General features: G+C 46.5%; 1 protein-coding gene across 5 annotated transcripts in view; it reads left to right on the top strand.

The window, feature by feature from the left end:
* The window catches only part of LOC147726769 (baculoviral IAP repeat-containing protein 1-like), a 448,780-nt gene that overhangs the window by 168,313 nt on the left and 258,852 nt on the right, over window positions 1–21,615 (top strand). For all 5 annotated transcript variants that reach the window (XM_086960812.1, XM_086960813.1, XM_086960811.1 and 2 more), the window contains exon 9: window positions 10,841–10,907. In XM_086960812.1, coding sequence (XP_086816938.1) covers window positions 10,841–10,907 — 67 coding nt within the window. The remainder of the gene's footprint in view (window positions 1–10,840; window positions 10,908–21,615) is intronic.

Genomic DNA, 21,615 nt, shown 5'->3' with positions numbered 1-21,615 from the left:
GGTGATTTTTCAAGGGTGCTAATTCGTCAGCGCTGTGGGTGATCCATTGTGTGAGTTTGGTGGCAGCTTGGTTTGGGTTCGATGATATGGCGGGGGGGTTTTGGTTGAGCGATGTGAAGAGTTGGTCGGTGGTGATTTTGTTCCAGTTTCTTCGAGGAATAGGTTGTGGTGGGATGTGGGTCGTGGTCTTTTTGTAGCTGAAGTGAACGCAGCTGTGGTCCGTCCAATGGAGAGCTGTGGTGTGATCGAAGGAGATGTGTTTGCTGGAGGTGAAGATAGGGTCGAGTGTGTGACCGGCTAAGTGGGTGGGGGTGTCAACAAGTTGTTTGAGTCCGAGATTGGCCAGGTTGTCCAGAAAGGTGGTGGTGTTGCTGTCGTTATTTTTTTCCAGGTGGAAGTTGAGGTCTCCCAGTAGAATGTAGTTCTCGGAGGTGAGGGCATGTGGGCTGATAAAGTCAGTGATGTCTTCGTTGAATTGTGTGCGGGTTCCTGGTGGTCTGTAGATGAGGGTGCCTCTAAGTGTGGTCCTGGGGTCGGTATGGATCTGGAAGTGAAGGTGTTCGGCGGTCGCGAGGTTATCGTCGGAGCTGGTTGTGATTCAGATGGTGTTCTTATGGACGATGGCGATGCCTCCTCCTGTTTGATTGGTGCCGTCTTTTCGGATGATCTTGTAAGGGTCCGGGATGGCTATGGCGATGTCGGGCACTGATGAGGTGTTCATCCAAGTTTCTGTAAGGAAGGCGATGTCCAGCGATGTAGTGTCGAGTAGGTCCCAGAGTTCAGTGGCGTGTTTGTGGACCGAGCGGGTGTTCAGCAGGATGCACTTCAGGTGGTTAGAGTTGGAGCTGTGTTTGGGGGAGGGGGATTTGGTGTGGGTCCTGATGCAGGCGAACTTGCAGGAGTGGCAGGCGAATGGTCCGTGGGTGTTTCCTGGGGTAGCTACGCAGCATTGTGGGGTGCGTCCGGGGTTCAGGGCAAGAAGAGTGGCGGCGTCATACGTTAAGCGAGTGGATTGGGTATTGCGAGGACCAGGGGGTCTGGCGCTGGGCGCGGTCCAGGTGCGGACGGGCTTAGACGGGCTTACCTTTGGGAGACCTTCGGCGCTCATAGGGCGCGACCGCTGCGCGTGAACGATGCGCGCAAAAGTGTCTGTCATACGTGGAGAGTGGAAGGGGAGGGGCGAGGTAGGGTCAGCTGGGAGGCGGGAGCCGGGTGGAGATCAGGGCAGGGAGGCACAAACAACAACAACAAAAATGGCTGCAAGCCAGTAACCAAACGGGACTGGGGCACGATCGGCAATAGCGCGAAGCAAATGGCAGTGACGCCGGCAATCATGCAAAATGAAACTGCAGGCAGCGCAATCAGGCGCTACAATCAAGTATACCTCAGCAATTTATAATTAGTAATAGGCAGGCGGAGCAATCTATCGCTACCAATTTACTTGAAATAATTATGCAGGCAGGCGGGGCAATCTGTCGCTACCAAAGTAAATGAAATAAATATGGAGGCTGAAGCAGTGCAAGGCGAGATCGCTACGATACCAGCAATGAGAGGCAGGGAGCAGCGTGTGGAGCGACCGCTTCTGCAGGGAGCATTTGCAGATGCGCTGTTAGCCCATCTGCAAATGGGGATTTATCTGCCGTCATTCCACTGATCACCTGTTTCACATCTTCCGCTGTGATTGGCAAATCCATGTATTCTCGGGCCCCCACTATTGAACCATGCCAGGGCTACCGTATCTAGGTTTTACATCTATTACTGACTGAGCTGGTTTAGTTTGGGAGGTGTACAGTTGTTTATAAAAGTGAGTAATTGTTTGCAATATCTCGCTCGGTGTTCGCTCTGTTTCATCTGTCCCTGTGCGAAGTTCGGTTATGTAGTTTGCCCCCCCTTGAGGTTCTAAGCAGTCCAGCCAATGTTTTCCCGGCACTATCCCCTTCCCCGTATCTCCTTGCTTGTACATATTCCCCCAGATATGCCGTCTCCCGCTCCGCCTTCCCCTTTTATGCCTTTAATTTTGATCTTAACTGGGCCACATGAGCAGGTGACGAGACCAGTTGAATTCTCCTATTTTTCGTTCTAACCTGTATATTGAATTCCGTATATCTCTCAGCACCCCGGTTTGCCATGCAGTTACCCCTAATCACCACCTTAAAGGCTTCCCACAGTGTACCTGGTGAGTCTACTGTGCCCTCGTTCAATGAGAAGTAATCCAAGATCTTTTCTCTTAATTCTTCCCGGAATACTTGATCCTGTAGTGCACTTGTCGGAAACCGCCAACCGAATGGCTGGCGAAATTGAGGTGGAATCTGTAGCGTTAATAGGGTAGGAGTGTGGTCTGATAGAGTGCGGAAGTGGTGGGTGGCATCCGTCACCCATGCATGTATATCCCTAGACACCAGCCAATAATCCAGCCTCGACTATGCATTTCGGTGATGTGTCATGCAGGTACCTTCACTAACTGTTGGGTTCTGTAACCTCCAGGAGTCCATTAGTCGAAGGTCGTCCATAATCCCTATCAGTATTTCTGCCGCTCCTGGATGCTTTGAGTGGGACACTCCCTGCCTATCTCCTATCTAGTGAGGGCGACAGCACAACATTAAAATCTCCTCCGCATAGGACCGCCACGCCATCCAGTGCGTATAGTTTGACAAAAATTGGGATTATCTGTGTTCGGCCCATACGTGTTTATTATCACCACAGGGGTACTATAGAGTGTGCCTTGTAATAATATGTATCTCCCTTCCCTACCTCTTATTGTGTGGTGTGTTTTTCAATGTAGTCCCCTGTGGATCAGGATCGCTACTCCCCTGGAATAGTTCAAGAATCCAGCTTCCACCACCTCCCCCCACCTAGAATGTTTGAGTGCATCAGTCGCTGCGGTCAACAAATGAGTCTCCTTTATCAGGCAAATATCTATTGAGTGGCGTAGGAGACAAAAGTGCCCCAGCCTGGCCTTTCTACGATCATTCAAGCCTCTCACATTCCAAGAAAGGCATTTAATGTTAATGTTAATGTAAGCCAAACTTTTAGAGCGCACGGCTACCCCAAAGGGTGTCCCGGCGCTTTAGCAAAGAGGCCCCTAGAAACAGAAAAAAACCAAGGCAGACACACTACAGTTATCGCGGGTTACTTGGTGAAGAGCAGAGTCTTCAGCTCCTTCCTGAAAGCCAAGAGGTTGTTTGCTTTCCGGAGGGAAAGTGGGAGTTCATTCCACAGGCAGGCTGTCACGTGTTGGAAGGAGCGACCTCCCATCCGGACACGTTTGACCACAGGTACCTCCATTTTGGCCAGTTCGGCCGATCGCAAAGACCTCCGTGGCACATAGAAAGCGGTACGCTTCCTCAGATAATGAGGACCAATCGCATGGAGAGCTTTAAACGCCAAAGTGAGGAGTTTAAATCTAATTCTCCCAGCGATAGGCAGCCAGTGCAGCTTGGCTAAGAGCGCTGAGGCACTGGCTCTCCTGGGCAGGCCATAGATGGCTCTGGCCGCCGAATTCTGTACAATCTGCAGCCTAGATAACAGAGAGCGCATTTGCATAGTCCAGGCGTGATCCCCCAACGCCTGAACTACATTCCTACGGTACTGCAGTGAAAGCAGGGGAAGAAATTTCCTAAGCATCTTGAGGATGCTGAAGCATTTCCCTGCTAATCCCAGGATGTGAGGACGAAAAGAGAGGTCATCATCAAACACCACTCCGAGATTTTTTACTTGAGCAGATGGTGTCTCTGGGGAGAACATGTCCTGGGGCCACCATGTCTTCCAGCCCGGGTCTGGGGCACAGCCGAAGAAGAGCAGCTCAGACTTGTCTGAGTTGCATTTCAGGCTGTGCCGCTGAAACCACGCAAAGACTGCGCCTAGACAGTCCTTGATTCTGCCGCCGTTGAAAACCTCTCCCTTCCTGCAGGTGAACAAGAGCTGGGTGTCATCAGTGTATGAGATGACCCGGGCCCCAAACGCCTCTGCTACCTCCGCTAGAGGGGCCATATATATGTTGAAAATGGTGGGGCTCAAGATAGATCCCTGAGGCACCCCCACCTCCAGCGAAGGCATTTCGGCCGAGAACGCGGAGCCCAGATCACCTGTCGGCGGTCGGCAAGAAAGGATTGAAACCAGTCCAGCACCGTCCCTCGCAGACCAATCTCCCTGAGTCTTGAGAGAAGGCCAGCGTGTGGGACGGTGTTGAACGCCGCCGATAGGTCCAACATGACTAACATCGCCTTTCCCCCATGATCGAGTGTCTCCCTGATGGCGTCAGTAACCTCAACCAGAGCGGTCTCGGTGCTGTAGTTTGCACGAAAGCCGGACTGGGAGTCATGCATTAGATTGTTGTTCTCAATAAAGGTGGATAGAGTATGCTGAACATGTTTCTCCAACACCTTCGCCAGAGCAGGGAGGAGGGAGATCGGACGGTAGTTAGCCCATTGCAGGGGGTCAAGCAGAGGCTTCTTAATCAGCGGCAGAATGAGTGCGTGTTTCCACTGTCGTGGGACCACCCCCGAGCTCAATGATAGATTCAGCAGGGGGTTCAGCAAGCTGTTCAACGCTGAAGCCACCCTGCCCAGGCATTTCGCCGGACAGGCATCCAGTGGCGAGCCAGATTTCAGCCGAGATAGCAGCTCCAGCGAAGTTTCGCAGGACAGCTGGGGAAAGACAGATAGTGTGGGCCATGAGTTAGCCTGAGAGGGATCTAAATAGGTCGTCATAGGTGTTGTCATGAGAAGTACTCAGGTCGTGTGTGTGCAAGAACAACGGTCGGCAACTTCAAAGCTAATACCTGAACCAAGAAGTGCGCTAAAGAGACAATATCCCATGAGTCAAAGCCTCGTGCTATGTCGCCCCCAACGAGTGAACAGTGCTATTGGAAGCAGCTGCATGACTTGCGTAATGGCACATGACATAACAGTGTAAGTGAATGAAATATCTCTACCTCCCCCCCTCCCCCACCAACCCCCCAATTATGTTGTGTTTTACCTCCCCAAATCCCCCATAACTGCAAACAAATGGTCCACAGTATTGGACCCATGGGAATCATCCCTGTGGGATACGTAAGTCTTCCGGCAAACCTTCCCTGTACTTATGACAGGGTGGCCGGGAGCTGAACACTCAGCCCTGATCCAACCAAACACTAATTACTTTCAGCCGTAATCATTCTCTCAAACTGGCCACGAGGCACAGTCCCAAACATATTCCATAAGCAACAGGTCTCCCCTATAAATTCACGTTTAAGAACATCAAGCCACAGTTGCACTCCAGTCAGCATGTGGTACTTATCTGTATCTTGATCACGTGGGCATCCGGTCATCAATCATTGTCACTAAGAGTGTGTTCAGTCTGTGAGTCGCTAGTCGCCACCTTTTGCTTGTTGTCCTTTGCCAGTTGTTTAGCTTACGATAGCGCCACCTTAGGGTCAGTAAAAAACGTGGGTTTTCCTGGCCCTTGTACTCTCAATTTAGCCGGATATATCAAGGAATATTTGATGCCCAGTTGTTGAAAGAATTTTTTTGCAGGAATGAACTCCCTCCAGGCCGCCTGGACCTGGAGCGTGAAGTCTGGGTACTGCCTTTATATTGTATGTCGCCTCTTTCCCTGGCTATTCTCAATAGAGTGTCCCGATCTCTGTAGTTCAGAACACGTGCCAATATAGTTCTTGCCGGTGCACCAGGTCTGGGACGCGGACCCAGCGTTCGATGTGCTCGTTCAATGAGAAACATTGCCCAAAGGTCCTGACCAAAATGATCCGTCATCATTGTCTCGATGTATTTTTCCATGTTTTGATATCAGTTGTTTCCGCAATTCCTGTAATGCGTATGTTATTACGCCTCGACCTGGCTTCCAAATCCTCATTCTTTTGTTGTATAGCATACAATACGCCATCCATGTTGCGTAGTTTCTTGTCCATTTCAGTCTGCCCCTCTTCCGTTTCTGTCACTCTGGTTTCCAGAACGCTAACCTGTCCCTCCTGTTTCTCCATCCTTTGTGTTATTCTATCCATTCTTTCGGCGAAGGAATCCATCTTACCGTCCAGGCCCTGGAGGCTAGATTTTAGATCTTTGAACATTTCTCGTATATCTTCATCTGGCGGTTGGCTCGCTGCATTATCCTCAGCTTGCTCCTGGTAAGTAGCTTCCGCGTCCGTCCCTTTTGCTGTTTTTTTATCAAAATTGAGCCGCGGCTGCCTGGTGTCCGGCTTCCCCATTTTATCCTCCACACCTCTCCGTAGTTGTATACCCTGACGTGGTGACCCTGGACAGCAACTCCACGTAAGTGGCAAATTTTTGAAGGGGCCAGGATAAGGGTTTGATGCATACAAGTTAAGTTGCCAGTCGCTAGTTCCTACTTTGCTTTTTCAGATTTATCCGCCTAGTATTTATGCCGTAAGAGTATATAGCATTGCTGTACTCAGTGCGTCTCGTCAGGTATGAACCCCCCACCGCAACAGAAAGAAACTGTCATCCAGCATGTCTTACATGTTGCAATGCTTCATTGTGACTGCAATGTTCTGGACTCTGCAGCTCATGCTCTCTTATCTATGCGGGCTGCTACTATCTTCCTCCAATCTGTGCCCTGTTTATTATGAAGCCACGACTTATGCACCTTTTCTGTTGACACCACTTTCAATCATGGAGGCTATTACTGCTATGGGGGAAAAGTCACGCATGTTCTTGCATGTCCCTGGTGTGCCGTTTCCTTTTAATCTGCCTCTGCAAAACCGATTGGTATAACTCCCAGCCGCATCCCGACCGCCCAGATCTGCACGTCTTCAGCCTGAGTGGAGGTCCCGTCATGTCTCAATGTCCCCCAGGCTCTTTTTATCGGCTGAGCGGGCTTAGCGGGATCCGCCATATTGCGCAGCCCAATCACCCCCCCTGCTGCAGGCTTACCGGATCGCTCCGCTCGGGCCATTAGGTTTAGAATTGTGTCCACCACAGCCGGGCAACGCCTCTGCGATCATTCCCTGGGCGACACAAAATGGCGCCCAGGAATTCCTGGAGGCCCATAGGAATGAATGGGAATTACCGATTCGGTAAATACTGATTCGGTAAATACTGAATCGGTAAATACCGAATCGGTAATAGGGGGAACCCTTTCAAGGGTGGCAGGGTGTCACATTGACAGCCTGTTGCACCCCTGAACAGTGCATGGGTGCACATGTGGCATGTATGTCTGCCACATGGCACTGAATAAAAAGCAAAAAATTGCTTTTTTAATGGTTTTCGTTATTTACCACCAACTTGTAGTTGGTGGTAAATAACGAATCCTTACAGGTGAAAAGCACTCACTTGAGTGCTTCCTACATTTCAGATTTGGTAATTTACCGAATCGGTATTTAAGAATTCGGTAATTTACCGAATTCTTAAATACCGATTCGGTAAATTACCAAATCTGAAATGTAGCCACCTACATCCCAAATGCCTAATACCGGTCAGCAACGGCCGAAATTCAGTAATTTTGGCCGTTACCGACCGGTATTAGGGTTCCTACATCTGGCCCTTAGTCCGTACGAACTTCCCGCTCCATGTCGGGGAAATGGTTCATTGTATCTTTACCATGTCTGAAACGAAGGGGATCGTGCACCTATTTAAAAGCATAGGTTCTGGACTACTGAGCACCTTTCAGACAATCTTTGGAGTTATTCCAGCATTTATACACTCCATATTAGGAAGCATTTTTGGAAGGTTTCCGCTGGTCCTACTACTTGTAGTGGGTATCTTGGTTTTAATTTTCCTGGTAAGCAATTGACAGCCCAGTTCCTCAAGAGATGGAAATGGTACTCCTGGTGCCACATTGCATTGAAAGCATGGTACTCCATCCGGGCAAACCTCGGCTTTGGGAGCTAAGCGAGCATTGGTTCCTATCATTCAGACCAGTCTGGGTTGACAGCATCTTGCCTGTGCTCCGCTGCTTATTCTGCAGATACGAATGCATGCTGGTGACAGCATTCTAAGAGCCCCCACGGGATGCTTTAGCTCCTTCCAGATCAGACAACGACTCTACAACAGGTTCACAGGTATCGAGTGTTCCCTCAGCGACTGCTGTGAGAACTGAAGATAATCACCTTTGCTCCATTGACCTGATACAAGAGGTGTTATAAGGACCGTCTTCTGGGAATGCGAGCGACAGTGATGTTGCATCGCCCACACAAGATACATAAACATTTGGTTCTCCGTGTGATGGGAAAAATTCATCCCTTATTCCAAAACAAGCCAAATTGGAATGCAAAACATTGCTTTTTTTCTGCTCTCACTGAGCACCATGGCTTTTGATGTGCTCAGTTTGTCTAACAGTATATTGACTAGTTTAGCGGACATTTAGAGCTCTTTTAAATTTCATAGCATTATTTTTTACACATACCAAGTTTTTAGTTGTTTTTAGACACTGGTTTTATGACAATGTTTTTATGATTTTTTAAACAGCCATATTTTAGCATTAGTTGACCTTATTGACCTTCGGATAAGGAGTGGGTGTTATGTTCCCCAATGTACCTCAATCTAGGCCTTATAGCGCCACAAACTTTCACCTACATTTGCACTGCATAACGGCTCTAGCACTGACCTTTTACCAAGTTATGTGCTGAATAAATGTTGATCGGTTTCCTTGAAAGTAGCCTAATTTATTAGCATGAGGGTTCTTAGAAAAGTCCCAGCACATGAAGTGCATAACAGGATGAGCATACTCTGTATAAAAGTCATGGTCATCGTCATTTTAGGATGAAAGAACTACTTTGCATATTTGTAGATATTGATTTAGGCTCATTTACATAATCATGCCACATATCGATTGTGTTAGGAACCCCAAGACTATCTTTATGGTATACAAGAACCATACCAACACTAGATAGACAGAGGAGAAGCTTCCATGCTGACACAAGACGCAGGGGTCCCGGCCTGCAGAAGCTCCAACTCCCAATGATATGACGTCCCTTGCGGGGTGTCCAACTTGAAATAAGATGGGGTCCTTCGTTCTCTCCCGTCAGGTAATGGGGTTGGCTCTTTCCTAAGGGATTCAGGGCTTTTACACCCACATACATGTAAGTGCGCGTATGTAGGGTTTGCATCATAAAAGTACGCTTGAGTACCATCATGTATATACATGCCTACATATATTCACTGTTTTAGCACAATGGTAGAATTCTACCTTTTATTCACTCTGTTCGTGCTTGTAATCTTATACATTTGTTTCTGTATAATGGCTGTCGTAGCAAACTTGTTTTATACTAGAATGACGATGGTTCAATAAATACTTATTGAAAAGATCCCCATCGTTTATTCTGCGTAAGTTTCTGAGTCTAAGTGAGCACGATTGACTGAGAAAAAAGTACTGTACTATTTCCGTGATCCCTGAAGGATCAAAGGTTGTCATGTTCGATAATTGCCTGAAACTATTCGCTTCTTGGTAAGGTTAGGGGGCTTATGTTGGCACTGTGAGCTAGATGGTCTAAAGGCTAACAGATTCTTTTGGGTGTCCGGTATCAGTCTAAACAGTAATACATTAGTTTATGTTGTCTAAACGCGCAGATCCTATGTATTTTTTAGAAAGAACACAACAGTATTTTTCGCAGCATAGGTTGGAGCCCTATTTCTTGTGAGTCCCATGCTGGTGGTTTGTGGTTCTTAATCTAGCCCACCCACTAACCATATCTAATGGTAGTTCTTGATTGATGGATTTACTACTTGAGACTGGGCCAGAATGGTCCATGCCAGATCATACATCTCTGTCATTTCACCTCATGTGTTCTTGTGCAGAGTTCTTGATGCTTCAGTAGACAAGGCAGGTATTCTGGCGCTAATGTTCCTCGTTCTTAGGATCAGTCTGAGAAGATGTGATGGACGATTGGTGGAGATCATTTAGAACCTGTCTTTGCATGGGTACAGTGTGACAAGAGTAGACCATTATGAATGTGTCAAGTGTCAGCCCTTGAGATGAGTAGACCATTACATTGGCCTTCTCTGCATGCGTCTGGTCCCCGCATAAAACATGGTTCTTCAGAGCTGCTGCTGTCATAGCTTTGGTTGCATTGCTGCAGACCTGAGTTGAAAATGATAAAAGTGAATTGTTTAGTGGTCCTAAATACAAGTTATTTTACACTCCAGAATGCAACCCCAAAATATATGTGCTTTCTCACTGATATTATCAAGCCCAGGGACCGAGACGTAGCCTTGCATTTGACAATGAAGTTCATTCCCTGTAAACATCCGATCATGACTTCTTAAAGAGCCAGAGAGTCACCACAGTATGTTTGATTCCCAAAATATATTGAGACATAGCTAGTATACCTTATTGAGCCTGAAGCAGTTTAACATCTTATGTCGTCATTGGGCCAAAATCTGGTGATAGTTCCACGGGTCAAACGCTCTCGGGCTGGAGGTTGATCTTTCCGCTATCTCGCGGCTAAGCTCTGGAACTCTCTACCTGCCCATATTCGTGCCCTTGAGGACTAGTATGTTTTTAGGAGAGCCATCAAGACATTCCTCTTTCCTTCTGGCCCACTATAAGTTTTCTGGTTTCTTTCTGTGCTTGTTTAGTTGTGTTTTGTTATTCTCTGCTGCCAGCTAAAGCGCCGGGACTCCCCTTTGCTGGGGCAGCTGTTTTGCGCTATAGAAATCTCAATAACATAACATAATATAACATTTTATGTAATTTCTTTGGAGGGTCAAAGGAGGGCAAGATATTGTTCACTACAATGAGCTGCAAGGTGAGCTGTAGTTAGAAAAGGTTGTTTTAGAGATTCGATTTAGTCAAAACTGTTGTAGTTATACCTATATTAGCTCTTTAGTAACGCCGAAGCAAGTATGTTAGACCAGAGACACTCACTGACTCTGAAATCTCTTTCCAGGACTCACAAACTGAAACTGGAATCAGCGATAAAGAAGATCTGTCAGCCATGATGCTCCCTGAGAGTAGTAAGTCAAATTTGTATCTTTCACTGCAAACTCAGATCTTACCCTACAGAATGGACTTTGTTGGGAGACTTCTTTGGCAATATGACCCCAAAGGCATTGTTTTTTGAAGAGTTAATTGGAACGGAAATGCCATTTATTTGTAGCCAATAGTTTCTTGCCTGTAACTCAAAGTCTTTCCCATCATTTTCAATCCTTGGTAATATTACCCCAATCTCTTTCCAGAGGGCCCCCTGCCTGTTTTGAGAGATTCTGCTACAAGGACACATGAACCCCTAACTGGTGTCCACTGTACTGCAGCCGAGATGAGAATCTCTTATGAAGAGTCGAAATGGAAAGCTTCTGCCTTTTGGCTTTTCATTTTATAGTTCTGTAGAAAAGCTTTCTCTGTCTAGGAAGCAGGGGCGTCTCTATTTTGGCAAGCTGGATGAGTTATATTTTTTGCATCCACCCCCTTCTTTTATGCACACAAAGTACAGGGTACTTCTTGGGAGGATACACCAAAATACTCATCTGAAATTGCCCTGAGCGCCATATGTTTTGGAAAGCTTTTTCACACAGAAGGGGTGGGAAAACAAATTAGACACATTTTACAATCTCACAACATAGACAATGGAGACAAATTCCATAAGACAACTGAGTTACTTTTAAGTTACTTATATATCTTACTGGATAATTTAGGGTACACCAAACTTAGAGTCTCAGTACTCGGACAGCAGTACAGATAATGTCATAAAATGTTTTACCATTACAGACAAATGATGAAGTGTCTCCACTCTCCATTATCACTCTGGTACCAACATTAACCCCTCCCATGCTCGTGACGGAACCGTGCCGTCACGAGCCTCGGGTGGGCTGTGCTGGTGACGGAATTCGTTCCGTCACGGCCCGCTCGCCGCGCCTGCGCTGACGTTCTAAAGAGCGGGCGGGGCCGTGACGGAACCGTTCCGTCACAAGCACAGCTCACCCGCGGGCCGTGATGGAGCGGTTCCGTCATGAGCACGGGAGCGCCGCGCGGCCCCGCCTCAACCTTAGCACTGCGGCGGAATAGCCATAGCCGCCGCAGCGAAGGGGTTAAATATATTTTCGATATGTCCTAATTTGTTGCTAGACTTCAGTTTGTCAGTTTAAGAAAAATACACCGATTATGATACCAAGCACAAATTCTATGGCAAAAATCTATCATTTTCATGAAAGATATTTTTTTTATGAAATGCTAGATACTCATCTCTTAGTAAATAAACAGCTGGTCCCCAAACACCAGCTTTTGTCTTTTTCATTATGTTCTCAAACGCACTACTAGCACAGCTTTTGTATGTTCATATATCAATCAATTAGAATATTTGTAAATCGCGCTACTTACCCGTGAGGGTCTCAAGGCGCTAGGGGGGGAGGGGGGAGGGGGAGAAATCTGCTACTGCTCGAATAGCCAGGTCTTGAGGAGTCTTCTGAAGGTTAGCAGGTCCTGGGTCTGCCGTAGGGGGATAGGGTGGGTGTTCCAGGTCCTGGCGGCGAGGTGGAGGAACGATCTGCCGCCAGAGGTTGCTCTTCGGATGCGGGGGACTGTGGCGAGGTCGGTGGAGCAGAGCTGGCGGTTGGGGGTGTAGAAGCTGAGTCTTTTGATGAGATATTCTGGTCCGGTGTTGTGGAGTGCCTTGTATGCATGGGTGAGAAACTTGAAGGTGATCCTCTTCTTGATGGGGAGTCAGTGCTGGTCTCTTAGGTGGGGTGTAATGTGGCTGCAGAGAAGGATGTCGGGATCAGGCGTGCAGAGGCGTTCTGAAAGCGTTAAAGTCGTTTCAGGAGTTTGGCCGAGCCTCCTGCATAGAGGCCGTTTCCGTACTCCAACCTGCTTCTGGCGAGGGTCTGGGTGACCGTTCTTCTTGTTTCAGTGAGGATCCACCACTAGATCTTGCGGAACATGAGGAGTGTGTTGAAGCAGGTGGACGAGACAGCGTTGACCTGCTTTGTCATGGAGAGGGTAGAGTTGAGGATGTACCCTAGGTTGCGTGCGTGGTCGGTGAGTGTTGGAGCTGTTCTCAGTGCCGTCGGCAACCAGGAGTCGTCCCAGGCCGAGGGGGTGGATCCGAGGATGAGGACTTCTTGTCTGAGTAGAGCTACAGTCGGCTGTTTTTCATCCCCTCTGCGACGGCTTTCATTCCATCGTGGAAGTTGGTTTTTGCGGTGTGGGGGTCCTTGGTGAGGGAGAGGACCAGCTGGGTGTCGTCGGCATAGGAGATGATGTTGAGGTCATGCAGTCGGGCGACGTGGGCTAGCGGTGCCATGTAGATGTTGAACAGTGTTGGGCTGAGGGATGAGCCCTGGGGTACGCCGCAGATGATCTCGGTGGCTTCGGAGCAGAAAGGGGGGAGGCGGACGCTCTGGCTTCTGCCGGAGAGGAAGGAGGTGGTCCAGTCCAGGGCCTTGTCTTGGATCCCAGCCTCTTGGAGGCGTGTGCGTAGGATGCGGTGGCATACCGTGTCGAAGGCAGCTGAGAGGTCCAGGAGGATGAGGGCCGCTGTTTCTCTGGTGTCTAGCAGGGCCCTAATGTCATCCATGGCGGCGATGAGGGCAGTTTCGGTACTATTGCTGCTTCGGAACCCGGACTGGGATGGGTCCAGGATGTTGTTCTCCTCGAGGTAGCGGGTCAGTTGTCTGTTGACGGTCTTTTCGATGACCTTTGCCGGAAATGGGAGCAGGGAGATGGGCCGGAAGTTCTTGAGGTCAGCCTTGGGTTTTTTGAGTAAGGCGTTGATTTTGGCGTGCTTCCATCTCTCCGGGAAGGTTGCTGTCTCAAAGGAGATGTTGATGGCTTTCCGGAGATGAGGTGCGATGGTGGTTCTGGCTTTGTTGAAGATGTGGTGTTGGTATGGATCTGACGGAGATCCGGAGTGAATGGTGTTCATGATTTTGATGGTGTTGTCATCGTTTATGTTGGTCCAGGAGAGCAGGGGGTTGGTGCGGATGGAGGCTTACTCAAACATCCAGGTCTTTAAGCCCTTTTTAAAAAGTGCCAGGGAGGAACAACCACGCATTGATTCTGGTAGCTTGTTCCAATGGGCGGCCAAAGCTTACTCAAACATCCAGGTCTTTAAGCCCTTTTTAAAAAGTGCCAGGGAGGAACAACCACGCAGTGATTCTGGTAGCTTGTTCCAATGGGAGGGGGCTAGATATGAGAAAGACCACCCACCCATTCTCAATTTTGCATGGGGCCAACAGATTTTGGTTGCTGGATCTCAGTTGACGTCCCGGCTCATATGCTCTTACCTTCCTTTTTAGGTAAGACGGACCTAGGACCTGCCTAGCCCTAAACAACACCATCAAAAGTTTAAAGACTGCTCTCTTCTTCACAGACAACTAGTGCAGAGCCTGCAGCAGAGGACGCGATGGCGTGCGTCTTGGCTTATTCAAAACCATTCTCGCTGCAGTGTTCTGCAGTACCTGTAAGCTAGAGAGCAGATCTTCTCTAGCCCCCACTAGTAGGGCATTTCCATAATCCAGCCTGCTCACAATAAACGCCTGAATGAGAGTTTTTCTTGCATCCACAGGAATCCAGGGAAAGATTTTCCTTAACATTTTCAAGGTGCCAAAGCAAGAGCTAAACAAAGATTTTATATGCTCTTCGAAAGAAAGGTTGTTATCCAGCAAAATTCCCAGATTCCTGACCTGCTTCGTGGGGCGGGGAAACTCCCCCAGCTCGTCAGGCCACCACTCCGGAGTCCATAGTTCCTCCGCCTTCCCAAACAGGAGAATCTCGGTCTTATTAGAATTCAACTGGAGGAAAGGCCGCAATGTTCAACATACAGGTCTTAAATTTGATTTTATTGATCTCGGATCCAGATCGAATGGGATAATCACCTCTGTGTTCTCTGCATATGAGATTGTCTCAAATCCCGACTTCCTTATAATTGCAGACAATGGGACACGTAAATGTTGAACAACGTTGGGCTCAAAATAGAACCCTGCGGAATCCCCTTCTCAACTAGGTTGTTTGCTGAACAAAATGGCTCCAATTTGATCTGCTGAGATCTCTTAGACAGGAAACTACCCAACCATGCCAGGGCTTGCCCCTCGGTGGTAACATTTATGTTGCTTCTATTTTCGGAGAACTGTGTCTGTAGAAGGTAGCCTCCTAATAGGGTCAATAACTAATGGTTAATAAATAAAAGGAGCATACAAGGGGTCACAGAATTCCCTGTGTTGACCCTCTTGTTTCTGACATATGCTTACTTAAGAAAAAGGCTTCCATCAGAGATTGTCTCAAGCTAATACAAATTAAAATAACCTCTCTAATGAGACACAGAGTCTTACCCAAAGCTGCATATAGTTGCAAAATGAAATGCATTTCTCCGCCCTTCATGCTGCTTAAGGAACCTCTTATAATAGAAACAAGGCTCTCAGTATGTCTGCGATTCTGACAGGGTTTGTGTTGTACTCCGCATAGGTTTACATGCTTGATAAGCAGGGACCCTGAGGTGTGCTGCACAGCCCATTGTTTAAATCCGCTATCCCCACCTGAGCATCAGAGACCTTTTTCATTGTTTATGCAATTCTATGTCTCATGTTGCAGGTGGGTACTCTTCAATTACCAATGTCACAACTCTTCTTTTGTATGTATTTTTGGGATTTTTATGTTTTATAATGAACTACAGAATAATTATTAAAAAAACATTTTAGACTACAATAGTAGCATAGAGATTATTGAGGGTTTAGGAGGGCAAGGAGAGGGAGGAAAGGGGGGGTTCGAGGCATGTGAGCTGTAGATCACATGCTTGGCATACTCCTGCCATCTAGTGTTGGATCCAGTTGTTTGCAAGTTGTTTTTCTTCGAAGAAGTCTTTCCAGTCACAAGGTATGTGACTCCTCCTTTCAGTGATAGTGCACATGGGCATCAACTCCATTGTTAGATTTTTTTTCCAGCCATCGGGTTCGGATGTGAATTGCTGCACTCTGGTTCAACACAGTTTCTCTGGTTCCCCTCAGTGCGCAATACACTCACCCTCTACGGTATTGTTTTTGATCATCGTGTAATTCCATTCTCTGCGTATCGTATTTACTGAAAGATCTCTCTTTCGATCGGGTAGCTTGTGGAAGGCCTTCGGGCCTTCCCGCGTCGGTCCACCTGGCAGTAGATGGAATAGACTCCATTTAACCCCTTCGCTGCTCATGACGAGCTCAGCTCGTCATGCAGTATACATGACGAGCTGGTCGTGTGCTCATGACGAGCTGAGCTCGTCATGATCCATTGAATTTTACAATTTCCAGCACAGGAGGGGAATTGCTGTAGCAGTCAAGGTGTTAAATTCTGCCTTCGGTGCCACGCATAGTTTCCGCGCACCGACTCACATGAAGAGTGCAACCTGTGCTTGTCTCCTTGAGCACAGAGAACAGGATTGCGACATGAGTAAGGTTTTCCAATCGAAGAAAACGCTTCGCTGACATCGGGCTCGACCTCGCGACATGCAGAGCAAATACACCAGTTCCATTCCGGACCTCTTCGTAGAAGATTTGGAACAAGAGACTGGAGATGTCATGGGAACCGAGGAAGAACACAACCCAATTTCCATCTCTGACTATGGCTCCGGCGGGGATGAACACATCCCGCAAGGGCAGCGTACCATGAGTACAGATCCTCCTTTGCCCCAAAGTCCACCTCAGCTCAAAAAGAAGGCTCTGGTCCAACCCGGGCTCTGGGTCACGGTCGGCACTGAACCATGTTTCCGAAACCGCCTTCCCGCTTGGCACCAAAATATGTTGGGGGTGTATTTCACATTTCCTACTGGCCTGGCAGTCGATAACTAAAGACAAATGGGTACTAGAATTTATCCGTTCTGGTTTTTGCCTGGAGTTTACCAACAATCCTCCAAACATTCCTCCACGTTCACACAAACTGTCAACGAATCACTTACACCTCCTCAAACAAGAGATTCAGTCTCTCCTTTTAAAGGGGGCTATATAGCCTGTGCCACTACAATACCACGGGTCGGTCGTATACTCCTTTTATTTTCTCATACCCAAAATGGATGATTCTCTCAGGCCAATCTTGGACCTCAGAGAATTACATCTTTACATACAGTCAGACCATTTTCACATGGTATGTGTAGTATTCTGCTTCTTATGTAATGCATCTCCCTGGCCCTGGTTCTCTGCCTGATGCTCTAGCTATATGATGTCATTTGGAATGTTATGGATGTTTGTACTTGAAGGTGGAGATGTTGGAGAAGATGGGCTGAGCAGCCAGGAGGCTGCTCCTGGTGGGGCTTATAGTAAGACTTACATTGGAACTTACTAAGCTGTAACTTGAAGAATAAACTACAACTACAAGAGTTGTCTACGAGACTTCATTGATTTCTACATTGGCGACGATTTAAAAGGAAAATAACTTACGCGTGGAGAAAAGAAGGCTATTTGATGGCTACTGCAACTTAAGGTACTAATATTACTAAAGACATTGAACTATTTAAGCTTTCTGGCACCCGCCCACCAGTGACCCTGACAACGGTCGCCCTAAATAATTTTAGGTGCCAGATCCACCTGTGTATGAAACTGTAAAGTGTATCTGCAGTCCTGTTTTAAAACTGTGAAGCCCAATGAAGAGGTATGTGCTAAATCAACCTCAAAGTGTTGAAATGGACTGTGATGTAGTGATGTCGGGGGCACACATCGAGCCCTGGTAGGGGCGAAGGTCATGCCCCGGTGTTGAATGCTGACAAGGCTCCGGTGTGCCCTGATGAGAAGTGGCTGCACATGGTAGAAAATAATCGGGGTCAGATTTTGATCACATGCTTTTTTAAGAATCATCAAGCCCAGCTGTTAAAAATGTGACAGAGAACAAATGTTGAGAAAACTTTGGATTGTAGTCTACAGGCCTTTGCACAGTCTATTGTAACTGTGCAGTGTTTGCCAACCACAACTGGATTCTCCATGGTATTGAAATGGATTTGCAAGAAGGCCCCATTTTTTTGTTGTGTCTCTGTGCTCTGTAGCTGACCTGGATTGCCATCAGAGTTAATTTCGTGAGTCAAGTACTGGTGATAAAGATGATTTTAATGTGAGGGTTGCCATGAGCAATGCTGCCTGAAGATCGTCACAGGTACTGTCATTTACTTTAATTGAAAACTACATATTACTGAGAATGTCACTTTGGAAAACTTAGAACTAGTGCAACAGCACCATCTTCTGGCTATGAAGCGCAATTGCAGCAAGAAAAGGAATTAACTGGTTCACTCTGAGAGAAAGGAGGATTCAAAACTGGAACAGTAATGAATTATTGCTATAAGGAGTTAGAGTATGGGTCAAGGGAAATAAGAAACCCAGAACTGTACTGTGTGAGATGATGCTAAGTATTAAGTCACTCACTCGTTTGTTGTGGTGCATGTGATGATGGCTAAGTCACTTAGTGACACTGCATTGAATTTGGTGATATATGCCTATGTAATGTACATCTGCTTTTGATTTGCAACGTGTCATATTCTAAATTGATACTCAATGTGTATTTTCATTTTACAGTATTATTGTAGGGAGGTAGATTTCCCGCCATTATAATTATTTGGGAGGTTACTGCCAGTGTGTGGTTTATAGGGAGGTGGATTCCCCCTTTACAATTTTTGGGAGGTTACTGTGTGTGGTTGTTTATAGGGAGATGGATTCCCCCTTGGGTTACTGTGTGTGATGGTTTATAGGGAGGTGGATTCCCCTTTTACAAAGAGGTATGTGTTCTCTTATTGGGAGGTTACTGTGTATTAATGCGTGGTGGTCCTGCACTAGTATGCAGATGGAACATTATAGTATGTGCATTAGAGGATATGTAAATGTCCCTGGTCCTGCAATAGTATGCAGTAGAGGGTGTTCTTGGTAACTGGACGGTATATTATAGTGTGTGCAGTAGAGGGCGTATGGTATTCCCTGGTCCTGCCATTTGTTTAAGTTTACGACTTCTATATTGCTACTTGATTACTTATATTACTACATTTACTATGGCATTATTATTATTATCATTATTATTACATAGAGAAGGCTGTCTTATTATTTAATACTTACATTATTACTATTGCATCATTATTATTATTATTTCTGTTACATAGGGAAGGCTATTTTATTACTTACATTACTATTTTCTCATATTGCATTGCTTTTACATTATTATTATTATTACATAAGGAGAGTTTGGCTCATGTTATTATGGTGTTCTTTTACGTTTACTTTTGGAATGTTTATCTTCTCTTCCTATGTTTATATATGTGTATACTATTTCATTTTGTTAAATATTATAAAGAGGCAGAAGTGTAGTAATCTGCTTCTTATGTAATGCATCTCCCTGGCCCTGGTTCTCTGCCTGGTGCTCTAGCTATATGATGTTATTTGGAATGTTATGAATGTTTGTACTTGAAGGTGGAGCTGTTGGAGAAGATGGGCTGAGCAGCCAGGAGGCTGCTCCTGATGGAGCTTATATTAAGACTTACATTGGAACTTACTAAGCTGTAACTTGAAGAATAAACTACAACTACAAGAGCTGTCTACGAGACTTTGTTGATTTCTACAGTAACACTTCAACAAGTGCTCCCACTCCTGCAACAGGGCAGCGTTCTGTCTGCTCTAGACTTAAAGGACGCCTACTTCCATATTCCAATACATCTCGCTCATTGCATATTTCTCAGATTTGTGATAGCGGGCCAACATTATCACTTTAAGGTACTCCCCTTTGGAGTCACCACTGCTCCCAGAGTCTTTACAAAGTGTCTGGCAGTAGTCGCTGCTCATCTGAAAAGAGAACACATTTATGACTTCCCCTACTTGGACGACTGGCTCATCAAAGCCAGTAAGTATTCAAAGTGTCTCCAACATACTCACAGGGCACTACAGATACTGCACCATCTGGGGTTCACAGTTAATGTGTTGAAATCGCATCTCCAACCTACCAACACTCAAAATTACCTAGGAGCCACTTTAGATACTCAAAAGGCTTTGGCGCCAGCATTCGCAACATTCAGGCTCTAGTTCACTGGTTTCAGTCCAATCACTCGCTTCCAGCTCAATTGTATATGCAACTACTGAGAATGATGGCATCTTGCATCATGATCATTCCCCATGCCAGGTTTCACATGCGTCCTCTACAGCAATGGTTAGCAAGTCAGTGGAACCAATCGCGGGGTCTGTTAACCGATCGAGTGTTGGTAAGCGGCCGTACTCATCGCTCTCTGCAGTGGTGGAACACATAAAATGAATCAAAAGGACGGCACTACATAGATCCCGTTCCACAGACAATGCTAACAGTGGACACGTCCCTCACTGGTTGAGGGGCTTATCTTCAACACCACACAGTGCAAGGCCTGTGGAGTCAACAGCAAAACCTTCTCTCCACATAAACGATCTAGAGCTGCAATCAGTGTTTCTAGCGCTCAAAGCATTTCAGACTCAATTGGTCGGCAAAGCTGTCCTAGTTTGTACTGACAACATGACAGCCATGGATTACATACAAAAACAAGGGAGGACACAACTCTCTACAACTGTTGCACTTTGGCCAAAGACATTTGCAGGTGGGCCATTCACCACAAAATCTATCTTCTAGCGGAACACCTCCCAAGAGTGAACAATCAAATTGCAGATATTCTCAACAGATACAGCAAATACACGAATGGGAACTTCACCCTCAAGTTTTCCTCCCATACTTTCAAAGTTGGGGAGTCTCTCAAATAGATCTTTTTGCCACACACCAAAATGCAAAATGCCCAAACTTCCCCTCCAGATACCCACAGCTTCTCTCCAAAGACAATGCACTATGGATGCACTGGTCTGGGATATTTGCCTAAGCTTTTCAGCCTTTCCCACTCATTCCATTAGTGGTTCGGAAACTCACACTGATCCTAGTAGCTCCTACATGGGCCCGTCAACCGTGGTTCACAACCCTTTTGGAACTCTCCCTAGTTCCAGGTCAAATGCTACAGCTCTGATCCAGTCTCCTCCCACAGAGCCATGGAGAAATCAGACACCCAAATCCCAAATAACTGAACCTCATAATCTGGCTCCTGAAATCATTGAGTTTGGTTATCTAAATCTCCCACCAGACTGTATGACATCATCAGAGAGGCCAGAAGGCCTACTACAAGAGCCTGTTATGCAGCTAAATGAAAATGTTTTGTTATCTATTTCAATAAAACAACATCAATCCTCTTGATGCTTCAATACAAAATGTCATTTGTTATCTGTTACACTTGCAGCACTCAGGATTAGCTTACACTTCTATCCGACTACATCTCACTGCAAAAACTGCAAATTTACATAATAGGCAATATTTATTACCAGTGCCAGTAATCAAAGTTTTCATGGCAGGACTTAAAGAGTTATACCACCCAGTTTTTCACCTGCCCCAGTGTGGGATCCTAACATAATCTTCACAAGATTAATGGGCCCACCTTTTGAACCCATGCATAAATGTTACCCATAGTTTCTCTCCTGGAAGCCTGCTTACATCATTGCAATCACTTCACTGAGGAGAGTGGGTGAACTACAGGCACTAACCATAGAAGAACCTTTTTTCCAACTTCACAGAGACAAAGTCGTTCTTCGTACTAACCACAAGTTTCTACCTAAGGTAGTTTCTGCCTTTCATATCAATCAGTCAGTTGATATATCAGTATTCGTTCCTCAACCTGGTTCAGTGGCAGAACAAGCTCTACACACCTTAGATGTCAGAAGAGCCCTTTTATACTAC

The sequence above is a fragment of the Lissotriton vulgaris genome, chromosome 3_1 (assembly GCF_964263255.1).
Source record: "Lissotriton vulgaris chromosome 3_1, aLisVul1.2, whole genome shotgun sequence".
In the NCBI taxonomy this organism is placed as follows: domain Eukaryota; kingdom Metazoa; phylum Chordata; class Amphibia; order Caudata; family Salamandridae; genus Lissotriton; species Lissotriton vulgaris.
This window is presented reverse-complemented; position numbering and strand designations above follow the sequence as displayed.